At 43.1% G+C, this 19,052-nt stretch overlaps 1 protein-coding gene across 4 annotated transcripts in view; it reads right to left on the minus strand.

Annotated features, from left to right (window-relative positions):
• LOC139649426 (dnaJ homolog subfamily C member 13) overlaps positions 1–19,052 on the minus strand; it is a 39,276-nt gene that overhangs the window by 6,453 nt on the left and 13,771 nt on the right. The window contains exons 3-43 of one of the 4 annotated variants that reach the window (XM_071525823.1): positions 17,699–17,774; positions 16,678–16,827; positions 16,136–16,177; positions 15,798–15,998; positions 15,489–15,695; positions 15,288–15,383; positions 14,924–15,015; positions 14,463–14,629; positions 14,178–14,257; positions 13,910–14,079; positions 13,768–13,800; positions 12,918–13,017; positions 12,600–12,707; positions 12,220–12,375; positions 11,280–11,336; positions 11,030–11,151; positions 10,671–10,746; positions 10,387–10,482; positions 10,125–10,265; positions 8,902–8,919; positions 7,848–7,930; positions 7,467–7,620; positions 7,132–7,235; positions 6,870–7,029; positions 6,695–6,757; positions 6,503–6,604; positions 6,226–6,330; positions 5,707–5,909; positions 4,748–4,832; positions 4,471–4,625; positions 4,288–4,333; positions 4,015–4,169; positions 3,626–3,827; positions 3,319–3,434; positions 2,873–2,951; positions 2,644–2,779; positions 2,071–2,255; positions 1,640–1,714; positions 1,412–1,531; positions 600–995; positions 365–478 (exon numbers count right to left, since the gene is read on the minus strand). In XM_071525823.1, the coding sequence (XP_071381924.1) occupies positions 365–478; positions 600–995; positions 1,412–1,531; positions 1,640–1,714; positions 2,071–2,255; positions 2,644–2,779; positions 2,873–2,951; positions 3,319–3,434; positions 3,626–3,827; positions 4,015–4,169; positions 4,288–4,333; positions 4,471–4,625; positions 4,748–4,832; positions 5,707–5,909; positions 6,226–6,330; positions 6,503–6,604; positions 6,695–6,757; positions 6,870–7,029; positions 7,132–7,235; positions 7,467–7,620; positions 7,848–7,930; positions 8,902–8,919; positions 10,125–10,265; positions 10,387–10,482; positions 10,671–10,746; positions 11,030–11,151; positions 11,280–11,336; positions 12,220–12,375; positions 12,600–12,707; positions 12,918–13,017; positions 13,768–13,800; positions 13,910–14,079; positions 14,178–14,257; positions 14,463–14,629; positions 14,924–15,015; positions 15,288–15,383; positions 15,489–15,695; positions 15,798–15,998; positions 16,136–16,177; positions 16,678–16,827; positions 17,699–17,774 (5,026 nt within the window). The remainder of the gene's footprint in view (positions 1–364; positions 479–599; positions 996–1,411; positions 1,532–1,639; positions 1,715–2,070; positions 2,256–2,643; positions 2,780–2,872; positions 2,952–3,318; positions 3,435–3,625; positions 3,828–4,014; positions 4,170–4,287; positions 4,334–4,470; positions 4,626–4,747; positions 4,833–5,706; positions 5,910–6,225; positions 6,331–6,502; positions 6,605–6,694; positions 6,758–6,869; positions 7,030–7,131; positions 7,236–7,466; positions 7,621–7,847; positions 7,931–8,901; positions 8,920–10,124; positions 10,266–10,386; positions 10,483–10,670; positions 10,747–11,029; positions 11,152–11,279; positions 11,337–12,219; positions 12,376–12,599; positions 12,708–12,917; positions 13,018–13,767; positions 13,801–13,909; positions 14,080–14,177; positions 14,258–14,462; positions 14,630–14,923; positions 15,016–15,287; positions 15,384–15,488; positions 15,696–15,797; positions 15,999–16,135; positions 16,178–16,677; positions 16,828–17,698; positions 17,775–19,052) is intronic. The other 3 variants (XM_071525825.1, XM_071525824.1, XM_071525826.1) reach the window with 3 other exon arrangements.

Raw genomic sequence — 19,052 nt, forward strand, 5'->3', positions numbered from 1 at the left:
GCATGAGTAACTATATGAAACAGAATAACTAAATTACCACAACCATCTAGATACAGAGTTCCTATACGTGTCATTTCAAAATTCCATACTTTTGCAGACCTTCATTTCTTGACTAATTTTGAAGAATTTGGTCAGCGTTCAATATAGTGGCTGGATCATGTGTCAACTAGGTCATATCACTATATAGCTGAAGATGTTCCTTTACAATCAGACAACATTTTCCCATGCTTTACCAGACTGTTCAATTCCCAAACTTTTCAAGACCTGGAAATTATCAAATTAATTTTCAATACTTTCAGACCTGAGGAACCAGTAGGAACCCTGTAGATAATGAATACTCAGACAGTCATTCAGTCAGTCTTACCCTCTTGATGTTGCCCTCCTGCTGTCCCTCCAGGAACTCCAGCAGCTCGGCTCGTGTTCCATTGTTCCAGATCAGGTAGGGGTTTTCTGAGTTACTATTCAGTAGCTTCAAAACCTAAACACACAGCAGGGAACGTTTAACACAAGCTGCTGTTTGTGTTTATGCATGCAAAACTTTGTGAGATGTCTACCCAAATATGTGACTTTAACTCCACCTATCCACCTGTTCAACTAACCTCAGCAGGAGATCCTGTTCCCAGCTTCCTAGCGATGTACGGCGTCAGCATGGCTGCCAGGCTCTTGCGGATGGTGGGGTTCTCTGGAGGTGCTCCGTCCACTCCGTTAGTCTCTGGCACAGGATTTCCCCCCTCCGGGGTGTTTGGTGTCTGGGCGTAGCCCCCCAGACGGCTGAGGGCTACCAGGCTAAGCTTGGCCAGACTGTTTGCAACCTCCTGCTGGTTGGTGTCCTGGCTAGCCTGCACACCGCTCTCCTCCAGAGTGTAGTCATAGTTAAAGAGATGGACCAGCAGGTGCCAAAGCACACCGGCGTGGTACAGATGGGTCTGTAGGAAGAAGTCCACTGCAAAGGAGCTGACGCACTGTACTGCCAGGGCTGCTGTCTTCGGGAGACCCTGAGAGGAGGCGAGGGGACAGAACATGAATCACTGTTCAGACAAAATACATCTGAGTAAAGACTTGAAAACCTGTAAGCAGGAGTCTGGTTGCAGAACAAGGATAAGGCTAACATTACAAAGGTGCTATGTGTAGCATTTTAACATTAATAAATCATTACCACATTATGAGACATTAGTATAATTACCGTAAACAAAAAAGACAATTGGCAAGAAGATTGGCAGCCTCTACACTGCATTTTACATTGTGTTTCACCAGGCAGCACTTTTAATAAGTGTTCCCAGAGATGATGACATAGTTAAGAAACTGCATTGAAATTTACAATTGTCCCCATTCCTCTATCATTCCTTATATCTTGATACAGAGAGAATACTGTGAAGAATGAGCAAAAAACTATTAAGTGCAATATCCTCACCTTTCCATAGTAGAGGATGTGACAGAGGTCCCTGATGATGTTGGGCAGTTCAATGATCTTTTCCCTGCATTCCTCAAACTGAGCTGCTACGCTGTAGCACTTACAGATGTGCCCGCACACCTGTGGCAAACAAAATTGTACATCACCACAGGCAGTACAGTTGTCACCTCCAGAGAGACAAAAAATGGTCTGAATATTGTGTTAATTAGTATACTGTGATCATCCTACCTGGACAGCCATGTCCTCAGCCTTGCTGGAGGCGGTTAATACAGCAACACACCGAGAAAGGGCCTCCAACAACATCTAAATACAGACAACAGTGAATCATTCATTCATTCAATGTTTTCCATGTTTTCATAAGCCTCTTTCACTCTACAGGCTTTTAGAACAGAGTGGGACTTCCAAGTAACTTCCCACCCTGACTGTATATGTAGGTGGACAGCTGGAATGTTTTAAATTTTTGTACTTTTTAAAGATTATTTTTGGGGCATTTTTGCCTTTATTAGACAGTTCAAAGTTTAGAGAGACAGGAAAGACTGGGAGAGAGAGGGACAGGGATGACATGCGACAAAGGTCCTGGACCGGAACCAAACCCAGAACATTGCATCCAGATTAATTAACCCTGGCTGATATTTCAGGAATTGCTAATGTGTTTGTACCTCAATGCCGTTCTCACGGCGCAGCTCCTCGGCGTTGAGGGCGGAGCAGTTGACTGTGTGGAAGGCCAGCTCCGCAGCAGCTGGGAGGAGAGGGGAGGTCTTGGAGAAGAGCTGCTCATCCCCTGTCTCCATGGTGATGGTCTTGATGAGCATGGGGTAACCGGCGTATTTGTAAGGTTCCAGTTCTGTTTATAGACAATGAAGAGGCCACAGGATTGAGAGTATTAGCTGCACATCTCCACCACAGAGCAACTCACCTTCACCCAAATTCACTTTGCAAAATGGCGGCTCTAGAAAGAAGCCCTTGCTCTTTGATTCTGAGGGACTGACACCAAAACCTGATGTTTACTGTTGATGTTTTAGGTGGCTGAACATTTTTCTGCTATTCAACTCTATTGTAGTTGTGCTGGAAATATCTCAACATGACATTACGTCCTCTACGTTTGGACAGTAGTACACACTACCAACAACAAAATGGGCCCATAAATGCAAGAAACATTGGCAACAGTTGTTTTTTTTTAACAATTTAAAGTGTCTTAGGCTGGATGTTTCCTTTAACAGTCAGAGCCATACCTTCTTTATGCCGGTTGAAGAGGATGCTCTGGGTTTTGAGGATGAGGATGATGTTTTCTGGGTCTGGGCCGTCTATGATTCGGGCCGACTTTGTGCAGAGGAACTCATAGGCTTTGTTGACTTTCTCAAACATGTCCTAAACAAAAAAAAAAAACACGACAAAAATCAAACCTGTGGACACTCTAAGCCACAAGGTACACATTATGTCAGTAATGATCATAATACATACCCTGCCCTCTGGGTTCTTGTCAGGATGGTACTTCTGTGCCAGTCTGAAGTAGGCTTTCCTGATCTTACTCTCCTCATGCCTGAAGACAAAACGACAAACATAAAGACACACTTAATGCCAAGAACCAAGAACCTGACATTTAACTTGACAGGAGACCCATTTTATGTGAGAAAAAAGTTTGATCAAAATTCACTTTTTAGATTCAATAATTAATTTAAAAACAAAATAATTTATTGACCCCTATTATGTAATACAACATTTTAAAGTTCAATAATCTATGGGGGAAAAAAAACAAAACATCACATCATGCCTGCCTTATCCATGCTAGGTCACATACTGTATGTTCATTGCTATTAATGAATAATGATTAATTGAACAGCAAACATATAATGAGAGGGACTCATTCATAATTCCAGAGCAGTGGTAACAAATCAAAGGCCACATACTGTCCTTGTCCTTTGGGCAGGTTGAGGACTTCGTAGGCGTCGTCTACAGACATGGAGGGAGGCTTCTTCTCTACCTCCCTCTTCCAGGCTTCAAGGGTGTCCTTTAGCAGCTTTACCTGAAGGGGTAATGGTGGATCAGAATATTAAGAGGAACCATTTCTTACAAAACTGTCCTGTTCCATTGCTTGGGCTATTCTTCTATTCACCTTTCTATCTAAAACTCTGAAAATATAGACACATAGAACTATGGTTGAGAGGCATTTCAGAAATGCAAGCAGGGTAAAAAATACAAAAAAGGCAGACATACAGGGTCTCGAACGGGCCAGTTGGGGAAACGGTTGGTGTCACACAGATGTCTGAGGTAGTAGATGTTGCAGAAGAGCTCGTAGTCCAGCTGTGGGAAGCTGACCACGGGGATGGGACAGTACTGGTAGAGCGCCCGCGTGTTGCTTTGCAGCCTGGGGCTGAAGTCAGCTAGATGGGCAGCTATCTTCTCAATCATCATGCGCCTGAAGGAGACAATACAATCATAAACTATCAAACAGAACTTCCATAAACCACATGCCGACTCGCATTGCTGCATTTCCAAATATCTCTTTGTTGCTGGGTTTTCTGTATGAAAGAGGTACTATTGAGATAGACAATAATATGTTTTATACAGTGTACTACTTATACATGACAGAAACACATTTCTACCTCATCTCGCTACTCCAAATGGCCTCAGGTGTGTCAAACTCTCCCAGGAAAATCTCAGAGAAGCGCTCAGCCTCGTAGTTCTCCAGATAACACACCATGGCCTCCGGCAGCACCGGTCCCAGAACACTACGCTGCACGATGTCCTGACCTTTGGCCTGGGGAGGAGGAACGACAGGCACATGCCATTTTGAAATGGAGGGAGGAAGATCAAATCTGTTTTAATCTAGAAGGAAAAAAATATCTGTATCTGAAATAAATCAACTCCCAGTTTACCTCCTCTGATTTGAAGGCTTGCTTCAGGTGAGTGTACTTCAGGAACCTAGAGGAAACAGCAGGAATGTCTCAGAGGCCAATATCAATAACAGCACATCAAAAAAATGCATGTATGAGGATGTTGGTACAGAATGTGTATTTGCATATGTGTGTGTGTGTGTGTCTACGTCTGCGAGTTATCACCTGGCAACAGGCAGCACGTTGGAGCCTGTGTACATCATGATGAAGAAGAAGATCCCAGTTAGATAAAGGCGCTGCAGGTTGGGGTTGTCCTGCATCACCAGGTACAGAACGTTGGCCACCTTTTCCACCAGGATGGGGTCAAAGGTCAACAGCAGCTGGGAAGGAGAAGGGAGCGAAACCACCAACATGCGTCATTTTCTTTAACTAAGCAATTCACCGAATATAGACATGGCATAATTTGAGCAACACACAAAGCAGATACAAATTGTGTAATCACCTGGACAATGTGAGGAAGGCAAGTGTTGTCACTGATCAACCTCTTGATCTTAGGCAAAGGACGAATAATGGCATTGTCCTGGTCCCTGGGTAACAGTAAATAAAGAGGTATGTTATATTTATGGTCTACTTTTAGGGAGCAGAGGTAAGGGGTTAACAGGCAATAGAGATTTCCAACTGTTTAGAAAGCAAATAGTTCTGGTCCTCTCTTCTGATCTGAGTCACATTCAAAGCACATCTGTGACCTGTTAGTCTGAATATTAATGCGTCAACCAAAAATCACCACTCATACAGATACGAGAACTATATTGTTTGATGGAAGAATAGCATTTAATCATTACTATTGTTGTTGATTAAAAATAAAAGATTTATTGAAAATGTTTATTCTTTTCGCATTATACTGGTATGTTATGGCCATTTAATAAAAGCAATAAGCCATCAAAGCCTATGCTCCATTTTGTGTGCCTCACACCGCCTCTTAGCTGTTCTAAACTCACTTCAAAGTACAGCCTCTCGTGGCTTATTATTGAAATTTAAGCAATAAGCCATGAAAGGCTGTGGTTATTTTAGAACAGCTAACAGGCACTAAGCTTTAATAAAGCAGTGGTAGCAGACCAGTGTAATAGAAACAGTGTACCATAATTTAATCAATAATACATATTTTTTCCTGCCTAGCTATACTTTTCTTGTATCATAGCTAAACAATGTGGTTACTAAGTGACATAAGTGCTGGTATTAATTGTATGAATGGTGATTGTGTTCCGCAGGCAAAGGTGTGTGTTTATTGGGTATTTCACAATGGCTTCCAAACTGACTCAGCCAATCAGAAATGAGGGCTGGAACTGTCCACTTTATAAAACATTCTTTACCTAGGAGCAAAGAAAGTTGTAAAGAAAGGTTGTACTTTTTGGGGAACTGCCACACACACAGCCACAGAAAGACATGATCTGTGCCCCCCACCTGCTGGGGTAGTAGGAGCACATGGTGATGAGCATGTTGAGGATGAGCGTGGCCAGGTCGGTCTCGTTCATCACTGCCTGCCCCGTGGCCAGGAGGCACCACTTCAGCTGGGGGATGGCCTGCAGGGGGCGCCAGCCGTCCATGCCCTGAGCCCAGCACCGTGTCTTCGCTGTCAGGACGCCCGTGTTCCAAAACTCCTGCATCTGGGAAAAAAAACCAAACAAACATGTCAAAAGACAAAACTGAAAGAAGCTAGAGATGCTTGACTCGAAAAAAAGAAAGAAATGAAAGAAAAAAAGCCAGTGAGGTGCAAACTACATTAAGGTTTTATTACATTTTCAACTCATTTAGAGGGAAATTTGTATTACAATTTGACAAGTTATTACATTATCAGGCAGTTATTACATTATCAATTGCTGCAGTTTTACTATTTTATATATACACATATTTAACACTGACAAATCTTATTTTACAGTGAAAGGCGACCTTAGTGCTGGATCTAATAAGAAGAGCACATACCTCCTCAAAACTGAAGGGTCCTCTCCTTTCCTTGTCTGCGTTACCAAAGTACCACTCCTTCTCACTCTCCCTCTTCATGTCTGGAGCTGCCTCCAACACGTTGCTCTGTGGGAATTAAGAACAGCACTGACACTCCAGACAGACTAGACTAGTTAAATACAGTCACTGATTTGAGATTTTAGCAGAGAGGTCAAAGTTGAATAAAAATCTCTAGTATCATGCTCTATTAACATTCTTTTAATACAGCACAACACAAAAACTACAGTCATATGTTTACCTGTAGTGGCACAGTAGCTCTGCTGGTGTGCAGATGGGCCAGGGTCAGCAGGTCCACCAAGATACGCACTCCATTAGAGTCCATCACTTCCTTCACATTTTTCTGCAGATAACAAATTAATTGATTAAGCATTAAAACAAAGAGAAAGGAAGAATAGGATAAATCTCTGCAATGACAAAGACATTAGCCTACCTTGTTGAGAATGAGTTTGTTGAGGAAGAGGATGAGTCTGTCTCTTTCCAGTTTGTCTGTACACTGTAAACACAGACGTCTGTTAGCAAAAAGGCATTACAAAGAAAAACAAAACAAATAATGGCAATGTCTTACCCTTAAAAAAACCTTGCACTGACAGTATGTGTGTACTCACCCGGTCCAGCATGCCCACAATGTATTTTGTGTCTGTGAAGGGGCCAATCTCGTCGCAGCACTTCCCATAGACTATTGCAAGGGCCTGCAGGCACAGGCACTTCATCGAAACTTTGGGTGTGAGCAGAAAGCGGTGATAGAGCTCATTGAAGAACTCATATCTAAGAGACAGAAAGGGAGAAGCATAAGTACTCTTTTGGGAACCTGCACTGAACAATAATAACAGTAACGTAATTGGTTGGGTTGTTATATTGTAGTCTTACGATCTTTTGATGGCACTCGATTCCTCACTTTCGTCTTCCTCCAGCAGCAGACGCAGGTAATAATCCCCAATCTTTATCTCATCTGAAAGGCACTCGTATTTCACCTGCAAAGAAGAACATAAACATGCATAGATTTGAGCTGTCTGTATCAATTAAAGGCTTAATGCTGTATTCTTCTCTGAGTTTCATAGTGGTATTAGGATATACTGGTCAGTCCTAACTCTCCCCTGTAGCCTTGCAAGCCTTCTGAATGTTGCAATTTTTTTTCCAAGATCCATGACACATCTTGTTTGTCGGAATTAAATCACAGCTCACGAGACCCAGATGGCACTCGCCTCAAACTCCTGGTGGTTCCACGAGATGACGTTGGCACTGCCGAGCTCCCGGTCCACACCGAAGGCGCGCATCTCCCCCTCCAGAGCGTCCCGCAGCTCCTCCCTCGTCTTCAGGTTCCAGATGAGGTTTGACCGTGCGTGATCCAGCTGGAATCTGGAGAAGAATGAAGGGCAAGGCAGGGCAGGACAGGACGGCATGGTGAAACAGTGGTTGAAGAGACTGTCCCATAACTAACAGGTCACAGGTTTTATCCCTGCAACAGCCATTGTGTGTCCATCAACAACTATAACAAAGAAACAATTCAGCACCACACAATTACCAGATAATGGATTTACACAGCTAGAGTAAGGTGTAATCTCTCTAAGCAGGCCATGTGGTACCTGTAGTAGAAAAGCTCCCAGTTGGCTTCAATCTTGATTCTCTGCCTTCTCTTCCTCAGGATGACAGGCTTTTGGTTGGGGTTCTGAAATCAACCAAAAGACACAAACCACTTGAGGAACTGTTTGTGGTCATGCTATTATTATCCATGGCCTATACTGATTATCATTTTCCAGTCAATGGTATAATTAGGGTTGAGAACTAAAGCTGAAATGATGACGACATGACCAACATTTTATAGAGTAGAGCACCAGAAATGTAATTACCTGCACCAGTGTGTATTGTGATTGTTTAATAACACAACAAAGCATGTTTTTGACAATGAAATACTTATGCAGAATGTTAGAACAAAGGGACAGGCGACATAACACCAAAAAACAAGAGCGTCATCATCACAACACATAAAATAATCTTATGAAACACAAATACCCAAATGAGATCCCAACATTGGGTGCGATCTGTAATCCTTGCTGGGCGACCTGGTTCATTGTCAGTTGTGTACTTTAAGGAGCTACATGAAGAATTTTGTGTTTCTCAAAATTAAGACCGCAATTCCCGCATCCCAAATAATATAAAATGCAGTTGTAGAGGCCAGTAGAGGCTGCCAATCTTCTCTGCAATGTTCCCCTTGTTTACAGTAATTATACTGTCTCAAAATGAATGTGGTAATAATTTGTTGATGCAAAAATGCTGAATGTAGCACATTTAATCATCAGGTTGCCATGGCTCAAAACATGAGCCATGACAACCACAAATAATGTAGGACTTATGCCAGATTAGACTGTGTGCCAGCATCTCTATTATCTTCAGCAGGACAAGAAGCTGTCTTTGCTTTTTTATTCTACTTTACAACATATTCCTAGTCATGTTTTGTTGTTTTTGCATATGTTGCAAATGTTTTTTCATCTCATTTGGTTGACTCCATCCTTACAGGTCCTGTTAGGTCATCGCCCGGTCGAGTTAAAGAACGCACCCGATGCGTCACATGAGTTCTAATATGGCAAGAGCGTTTGGTCAAGAGAGAGAACATGGATCCCATTGGTCAGTCCTACTTACCAGGTTATTTCTGTCCTGCTGCATTGATTGACAGCAGAGAAAACCACACAAGACAAAGGGAGGGTGGGGCAGAGACAACACAGAGATTATTGTTCCTTGGATCAAACAGAGATGGATCGCAACAAAAGGGTCACAGGTCACTCAAATACTGATACAAAACTGTTGACATCCAAAACTATCATTAAATCCTCCAGAATCATCAGCTGACTATCCCATAGATTGATGTATTGTTTTCCCAACACTAACTTCTAACTAATTAATCGCTAACAAATATTCATACAGCATGTGGTAGCAAAAGTAAAATGCTTGCTGTGATTCAGGGATATAGAGTGAAAAATCAGTCCAAAATATATTGTTGATCAGCTTAAGCATTATGAGCCAAGTCAACACATTAAAGTCGAGTAATAGAGAGAGGGAAGCCTGGTGAAACTCAGGTGAAATAAGATTTGAGGTTATACCCTGCTTTAAGTAGATTTGATTTCAGATTTGAAGGAAAGCCAGAGAGCAGACAGCCGTGGCCAAAGAAACAGTGTTTTGTTAATGAGTGACCTGTCAGCTGACAACCCACACACACTTTCTACAAGAATGCCCCACGCAGTTTCAATCCTCACTGTGCTCCATCAGCTATATGCTATCAATGTTGACATTAAAGTCAAACATGTCATTGCATGAAGAGAGCATCCTAGCAAAGTTATCCTCTAAGAGAAAGAGGTGACCCTTAGAGTGGAACTATACTATGCCCATGTTCAACACCTCACCACAACTGTCTCTGGTGCACAAAAAATACACCTGTGAGGGAAATATGTGTCAGGAAGACAAACATAATCGTATATGTGAAACATACATGAACAAGTGCACAAACAATTCACAGGGCAAAGAATGCATTGAGCAAGAGGCATGAATCTTCAAAAGGGATAAAAAAAAATATCAAAAGGGATTTTATCTTGACATAAATTGTTTCCCAAAAGTAAGGTAGCATCAGCGCTGTCACAAGCTGGCACCACTCTCCATGTTAAATAACAGCAGCATTTCAAAGGCATGTGCTATTAAGTGTGCTTCTGTATACTGCAATACTGTTCAGCACCAGCAGGAGGAGCAAGAGTCAGAAACGGCTGAGCAGGCAGAGTCAGCAGCAGTAGCAGTAGCTGGCTGGTGGATAACAAGTAAATCACCCCTGACCTCTAAGCCCCTTTGTGGAGGAAAAGGAAGGAGAAAATCCTCACCTCCTTCTGGGCAATGCCCATCTTATCTCTCCAGTGCATCAGCACTATATCTGCCTTCTCCTTGGCAAACTTCTCCACCTCTTTGGCTGCTTTGCCTGCCATCCGCTGCCACTCAGGCACCTTGTTGCGGCCCAGCTGGTCCTATAGCAAACAAAGATACAGTGACAACAAGTATTTAAAAATTTGAAAATATTCCCAAAATACAAATGAGCTTTTTGCTCGTTCTGACAAATTCACAGCTGTGATGTGTTTGTCCAGGTACCGTGGCGATCTTCAGGTTGTCACGGATGTGCATTCTGTCCACATCCTTCTCTGGGACAGGGTCAGGACTGTCTAGGTAGGCCAGCAGTCCTGTCGGCTAGGAGAGCATAGGACAGGAACAAGACAAGCAAAGTGCAATAGGTAAGGAGCAAGGACTTAAAACAGGCTGCCTCATTACATCCTGAAGTACTTTGCCTCTACCACCATCATTGCTTCTGCTATGAATATTGGACAGTGATCAAATATTTGTCTGGAAGTCTGAACTGGGTTGATTTGGAGCCCTACCAGTATCCTTTTGAGCAGGTTCAGGGCAATGGGGTTCTCCGCTGTCCACAGTCCCACCAGGTGACGACTCAGCTGCCTGTCAGAGGAACATCACACATCAACAGTTTAGCCATTTTGCCTTGTAATCTTACTGATCTAGGAATTGAAGCTTTTTGTACTGTTGCATGCATTGAAAGTTGCTCTGGATAAGAGTGTCAGCTAAGTGCCAAAATGCAAAAGTAAATCAGTCTTTAAAACCACCAGAGATCCACCAGCAGCAGCAGCAGCAGTCATCATCAAATCCAATGGACTGTTTTGTGTGTGTGTGTATATGTGTGTGTTTGTGTGTGTGTGTGTGTGTGTGTGTGTGTAGCTCTGACCTGTTGGTAAGCATCCTCTGGTCAGCGCTGATGGTGAACATGGAGGTGTGCAGATGCCTTGGCAGAGCCCCTTCACTCAAAGCCAGCTCCTGCATCTTAGTGGCTATTTCCTTATCTCCCTCCTAATAAACAAAGGTGTGTGTTCGTTATCACTGTTGTCCAACTCCACCCACCTAAGACCATCCAGTCATCATTAAAATCCTCACAATAGACAAATATTGTAGAGCACTTAACCCACGGCAAGTCTTACCTCAATGATGGCCTTCATCACCAGACCTGCTCCTTTCACTATCGCCATAGACGGATGCTGGAGGTAACACAACACAACACAATTCAATACACAAGCATCTACTGAATAAATCAGTCATCTTACTATCATGAGGGCTGAAAAGTTTATTCAACAGTACGCCAATAAAAATATATACAGTATATAGCAAGTAGTATTTTTGTTGTCTATTTGTCATAAAAAGATTCTCAAGTCTACTTCCTCTCCCATTTTTCGTTTTCATTTTGAAAATGGCTGATGCATGCAGCAGCTCTGCGGACGATGAGTCGTCAAACAAGTCTTCAAAACACAGACTAAAGTACAGCAAAGTATGGGAGCATTTCAAGGAAAAGATAATGATAATGCGGCAACATGCATACTGTGATTGACTTGGCTCACGATAACAGCACAACAAGCATGCCTGAACATCTGAAAAGAAAACATCCAGGTGTAGAAGATGGCAGAGCATCTTCACAGTAAGCGTAAATCTGCTAGCACAGTGGTGCTAGTAGCATGACATAACTTTAGATGCAATATTTTTTATTTCTGACAAGTTAAGAAAACCAAAAATCAATGTTGCGCACTGCAGAGCTCTTAACAACTCATAGCACAATGCTAGTCCAAGCTAATGTTGGCTAAAGTGCAGTAGAAGTACAGATAATGTTAGTTACAGTTTTTATCCCCTGGCACGATGACGACAATGTAAAGGCATTGTTCGGGTTTCTTCTTGAGCGGATAAATTGATTAATCTCTCAACACAGATGAGAATCTTCATCTAATCATTTATCAATTATCAAAATAATCATTTGTTGCAACTCTAATCATGATAGCAGCATTTCCCAACTCATAACTGTCCGTCCAAGTCTAATTACAAAGCATCTACCCAACTTCTACTCTTCAGCCTTATGCTCCTTCACTGCCCCACCTGGAAGAGTTTGAACAGCGTGCGTCCGTTGGAAGCAACCATCTCCAGCAGCATGTCAAACTGCTGGCCCTCAGTGGTCTCACTGTAGGGGGCGCAGAGGGCAAAGGTCAGGAAGTCCAGCAAGGAGCTGATGACCAGAGCTCCTGTTCCATGGTCCTGGAGAAACAGGAGAATGAAAAACAAATGAGAAATGGGGAACTGGAAAAAGACAAGCGGTTGGTGAAACTATATGAAGAAACCTTTTGACCCTACAGGTTATAAATGTTTAAAGTAACCTGAACTCTGATTGCAACTATTGCAACCAGCTCTCTGTCAGTTTTCCAGTGGATAATGATAGCGAGAGAATGTAGCCTGCGGTCTGACAGTGAAGAGAAGCGTACCACGTTACTGATGAATTTTTCAAGGAGGTTTTCCAGGAACTTTTTGGAGGAGAGCAGCGAGGCCTTGTTCAGCTGCTCCTGCCTCAGGTCATAGTCATCGTGCATTGGCTGTGGGAAAAGACAAAAGAAAAGGTCTCAGGCAAACAACAACAAAGTTATCAATCAATGGAACTCAAAGTCTGTTTTTTCTTCAAACATACTTGAAATTGAAGAACCATTCAGTATCAGCAGCAATAGCAGCAACACACCTGCCCCATGCTGAATGGTTGATATTTAGCAACAGAATGAATGCAGATGTCAGATTTAGATGACACTTACACACATAAGGGCGCAGAGCATGTCTATAGCAGCATGTGTCACACCGTTGTTGTTCCTTTTTAAAGCTTTTACCGTCTTTACTCCCAACTTCTCTCTGAACCTGGAACACACAAACATACACTCACTAACTTACCAACGCTACTAAATGGACCATGTACTGAAAAGGTTGGCCTCATATTTGCATTGAATGTAAAGTATACAAATATCATTTAATGAGGTCTGGGGTTGGTTACCCAAAAACATTCATAGCTTCAAAGTTGCTTGCTGTTCCTCTTGCTAACCCACTTTTACATCTTTTGTTGAACTACTGAGTGTCACTTTATACAACAATTTGTTCCTTAAAACAAAAGAAACCATCAAGCCTGTTTTTATCATCATCTCTGTCTTGTGGTCGTGGGAGGGAAACACCAAACTGCTTTGGCAATGAATATTTCGGGAAACCCAATTCTGGCTCATTCATAACTCCACAGGAACAAAGAATATAAATACAGTTCCTCCCATACATCTCAGTGACCCAGAACAATCGTCTCCTGGATATACAAGATATACAGAAATGTAAAGAATAGAAGGGGCATAAGTGGGTAAGAGGGAGAGAGACGGAGACACAGGAAAAAGAGGGTGAGACGGTGAGAGTGGACGGGCAAGATAAATCGAGGCAGACAGCTCTAGTGAAGTGAGGTGACATAACCTCCCTTCTGATGTGTCTGTCTGAAAGCCTGAGATGAAAGCAGAACACAGATGAAAGGGAGGAGAGCGGCTTGATGGACAGACAGATAAGTCAGACTCATGGAGAAGGATAAGAAACAGAAACAGACAGAGGGCAGACTGAGATGTATGGATTCATATTTACGTTCCATCTGTGAGTCCAGACCCTTGACCAGACCTTGGAATGACAGAGCATGCCTGTTACCCGCAGCTCACCAAAAGCATACTTTAAATGAAATACAACCAGGAAGTGAACGGGGGAGGGGGCATATCTACTGCACCCTTACTTGGGCAGCTGGGTGAAGGCCTGGAAGCCGGCCTTGGAGGCCACCAAGCGTCGGATGGCCTGGAAATGGCTCTCCAGCTCCGCGTTCGGACCCGGCAGCTCGGCCTCCTGGGACAGAAGGGCCAGGATGGCGTTGTTGATCAGCTTCTCTTTGTTCTCTGAAAAAAGACCCTGAGAAGAAGAGAGAGAGAGAGACAGAAGGAGGAAAGGAGTGTGACATCTGCTGGACGGACAGACACAAATCACACAGCGTTTGAACACACACTCACGTCTTGTGTTACTGCATGTAGCACTCCGCTGTAGGATATGTTGGCGTTGAATCTGAACACCGCGTCAGCAAAGTTTCCATCTGCACAAAGGAGGAAGGGATGGAATGGTAAACAAAAAAACAGTTTAACCTCAGCATTTTCTTTAAAAAATACTACAGAAGATGATATCAATATCAAAACCATCAAAAGTAATGAAAATCTAAATCTAAAACCACTTGAACATATGATATTAAAACCAATACAACTTGATGAATCTCCATTAGGAGATCCAGGGCTTTGACTCACTAGGTGGAGCTGCCAGGAATTTGAGATGCAGACTCTCCACTTCCTCGTCCACGGGCATGCTCAGTAAGCCCCATCTTTGCCCTCGTTGTGTGGGAGCCATTTTGACACACACGTCCCTGTTGCCTGATGCTCTAACTCCATCCAGTAGGCTGGCTAACAGCGAGTCCCTACACACACACACACACATACAAACAAACACACTCTGCTTAATGCATCACAGATGATCAGTGTTGTTATGGAGCCTGAACACTGAGCACAAAAAAAATATGGAAAACAAGTGGTAAGGCTACGCAGTACAGACATGCATGCATGCATGCACATACACAAATTACTCATCTTGTGAAAAAAGGTAAATACTAGAAAGAAATACAAATGAGGCAAAAATACTACCCAACATTTAACCAACCCACAGGGCCTGTACTATGTACATAAAGAAAGATGTATGCGTCATGTCTGTGTACCTTTCTGTGGAGGAGAACTTTCTGATCTGGCCTCTGATGAATTCTACTGTAAACACCTGCGGGTTGTCTACATCACAGATGAGAGCAAATACCTGGAGGGACAGAGGGTGGAGGACAAGAAGAGGTGAGAGAGAGGAAGATAGAGAGAGAGAGAGAGGGGGAGGAGACTGTTTACTCATATCACATAGACTCAACTGCTCTTAACTTGCAGCGTTGCAATTCATACATATTGAAATGAACAAAGTCAATGCAATTAGCACTGGTCTTCACAGGAGTATAACCAGAGAGAACAAAGTTGCCTTGACTACAAAAGTTTCAGTCTACAAATTCTTTGATTTGGTGTCACTAGCCAATGAAAGCCCACCTCTCCGAAGGGTTTGATGGTGACTATGTTGTAGGAAGCTGGGTCTCTCTCCACTAGACATGTCTCAGTCAGGGCCAGGATACGCTTAACAGGCTCCTACAAGGGACAAACAGAACACACACACACAGAAATTGGTCATAATAATAATAATAAAAAAACATACACAACATAGGGTACTGAGGAAAAGCTTAGTGCTCTAACCGGGTGACGCGGGGAGATCTTCTGCACCACGAACTCGGCTAGCGAAGTGATGCTCTCGTCTGAGCTGTACTTCCCAAGCCTGTCCGTCACAAAACCCTCGAAGGTCAGGGCCTCCTTCCTCAATCGCAGCATGATGCCGATGAAGTTCCCAGCATGCTCTATGGCGCTGCGGATGATATCATCCCGTTGCTCTGAGGCAAACAGATGCTGAGAGAGAAAAAGGTTAATGAACAATTTTCTTATTAGGACGCTTTAATGTGAAGAGAGACAGATTGCACACATACACCACAGACAGTCATGAATGCGTACCAGCCTGCTGAAGCCGCCATAGAGGATGCAGAAGCCCCCCTGGTAGTCGGAGACCTCGGCGAAGCCCTCTATGTTGCGGTAGTCATAGGAACATACCACCCGGTTGGTGTGGGGGTCGATCTGGTCGATGCCGCCCGGAGTCACCTCTAAATTCACAGACTTCCTCGTGTCACTCCAGTGGTGCTTGTAGCAGTTGTAGCGCTGTGAGGGTCGGGGACATAATGTGTTATGTGACATACAATGCATGCTGTGGCACCATGCTGGCTAACATACACTGAAATGGATAACTTATTACATTTTTTTCCCCCATTCTCTTCTTGATGTATCTCAGCACTTACCCTGCCAGTTATTTTTCCCTCTGAGAAGTCTGTTCTGAATCTCTGTGGAAAAGAAAAAAATAAAACAAAGATATTATATAATTGTGTCAATTTACACAGTTAGCTTTTATATCATCCCGGATGCACGGTCTTAATTACAAAATTACAAAGACATTTCACTTGTTCGCACTCATGGAGAGGAACCTCCATTAGGGAGCCCGTGGGGAAACACCAGCCTCATTACAGTTTTATAACTCAACATAATGAGTTAATTTCTTTACGCTAACAAATTCTCTGTTGATTCACATGTGTGAAAAACAGCTAAGTCAAAGTGCCTGTGATTTGCAAGCACTGCAGTCCTAAACAGTACACTGTACATTGTGTTTTTGCTGCAATTTTTTTGCACACAGCACAATCTGCTGACTAGAAAGCATGAATAAGCCACAAAGACTCTCTTCTCAGTTTCTTCTCAACTTCTCTGTTAATATTTGTGTCCATGACGTCTATAGGCTTGTTGTAAACGGTGGTACTAAAGTGATGCAGGTCTGAGTGTTGCTCCTCACCAGTGCTTCTGTGAGCAGCTCTGTCCGGTGCTCTGTGGAGAACTTGAGCGTTTCCGACTTCTTGCCACTGCCCTTGCGGAATGTGAGGTTGAACTCTGTGCCCTGGCCCTTTCCTACTGGGCCGATGCCACAGATGTCTCCATAAGGCCACTGGCAACACAGGCAGCAGCAAGACAGAAACACACATTGTTAAATTCACACACAATCAAACAAGAGGCACTTAAGCTGCCTAATGTCCCACCATAATCACCATGATATAGTAAACATAACCTGTTATGCTAATGAGGTCATTCATTTGGGTAATTAATGCATTAATTAGCAAATATGCCTATGTCAACAACTCTGTATCTTAAAGCATTAAGGAGTTATAGCAGTTTGAAGAAAATCTGTTTTCCTCAATATGCAAATTTATGCAGCAAAGTGCTCCAAAATCTAACCAGATCAGCTACTCTATAAGGGGAACATGTGGTTTAAGTATGAAGTTTCTATCATGCATTGTTCTTGATTTATTTATTACAGACACACAGACACTATCATGATGACGGCATAATGTCCTGCATACAATGTACCGTTTTGGTGATTCATAACAGTTCAAACATAAGGACACCACATTACACTACTATTGTAATTGCATTAAACTAACCATGCTGCTTTTTTCAGTGCTTAGCCATGTTCTGGATTTAGAGGGATAATGAGCAAGGTTTCATGTCCACTGGGAACCTCTTTGGCTATGGCTTCTTTTTCTTGTTACTGTCAATGGAATGACATGCTGCTGCATGTTCCCGACAGCGCTGAGAGCTTAGCGTATTTTTGAGCACTCAGAACACCAGAAGTTAAAAATATTTCAGCTTTTAGCAAGACAGCATCGTGCTTCCGATGGATTTTCAATAGCCACATGGCAACAGCAGGAGCCAAGATCAGCACTTCCCACAAGCATCTGTTAAGCACCGATAGCTACAGTATAACAGGTGCTTGAAGGACACAGGAGCTAAGATTGCTTTATAACAGGCTGCATACTGACCTGGTTTGTTACTTCTAGCGTGGTAGGGTTATAAGTGGTAATGCCATGTGTGCCCACTGAGAAGACTCGCTTGTACCTGGAACAGAGAGATGGGATGAGTCAGATGAACACCTACCCATCACCAACCACACAAAGACAGAGACCGCTACATTTAACCAGCTCAACAGCATGGGCAGCGAGTCACGTAACGTTAGCTGGGACATTCATTGTGAAGCAGTGAAAACGGGGTGAATGCACACTGCCCTTGGAGTAAGTGAAGGTACAGTGGGGGAAATAAGTATTTGGCAGCTTAAAAATTTGCAAGTTCACCCATTTAAAAAAATGAGAGAGGTTTGTAATTTTCATCATAGGTACACATCAAGTGTGAGAGACAGAATGTGAAAAAAAATACCAGGAAATCACATTGTATGATTTTTAAACAATTTATTTGTGAAAATGGGGGGGAAAGAAGTATTTGGCAGCCAGCAAAAGTTAATTTTAATACTTTGTAATGTAGCCTTTGCTTGCAATGACAGAGGTCAAACGGTTCCTGTAGCTCTTGACGAGGTCTACACACAGTTTAGTTGGTATTTTGGCCCACTCCTCTACACAGATCTTCTCTAGAGCTCTAATGTTTGAGGCCTGTCGCTTGGCAACACGGAGTTTCAACTCTCTCCATAGGTTTTCTATTGGGTTGAGGTCTAGAGACTGGCTAGGCCACTCCAGAACCTTGATATGCCTTTTACGGAGCCACTCTTTGGTTTTCTTGGCTGTGTGCTTTGGATCGTTATCATGCTGGAAGACCCAGCCACGTCTCATCTTTAATTCTCTGACTGAGGGAAGGAGGTTTTTGTCCAAAATGTCACAATACATGGCCCCATTCATCTTGCCATTGATACGGACCAGTCTGCCTGTCCCTTTTGCAGAAAAGCATCCCCAAAACAAGATGTTTCCACCCCCATGTTTCACAGTAGGTATGGTGTTCTTGGGATGCAACTCAGCATTCTTCTTCCTCCACACCCGGCGAGTGGTGTTTAAGCCAAAAAGTTCAATTTTGGTCTCATCTGACCACATCACATTCTCCCAATCCTCCTCTGTATCATCCAAATGTGTTTTAGCAAATTTCAGACGGGCCTTAACATGATTTTTGTTTAGTAGGGGAACCTTGCGGGCAATGCAGGATTTCACCTGATGACGACGTAGTGTGTTAGTTATTGTCCTCTTTGTGACGGTGGTCCCAGCTGTCTTCAAATCATTTACCAGTTCCTGCCGTGTAGTTCTGGGCTGATTACTCACTGTTCTCAGGATCATTTGAACCCCACGAGGTGAGATATTGGATGGAGCTCCACTCCGAGGGAGATTTTCAGTGATGTTA

The sequence above is a fragment of the Centroberyx affinis genome, unplaced genomic scaffold (genome assembly GCF_046629955.1).
Source record: "Centroberyx affinis isolate AG114_WGS23_722 - 3 ecotype Tasmania unplaced genomic scaffold, CSIRO-AGI_Caff_v1 ptg001340l_1, whole genome shotgun sequence".
NCBI classification, from domain to species: domain Eukaryota; kingdom Metazoa; phylum Chordata; class Actinopteri; order Beryciformes; family Berycidae; genus Centroberyx; species Centroberyx affinis.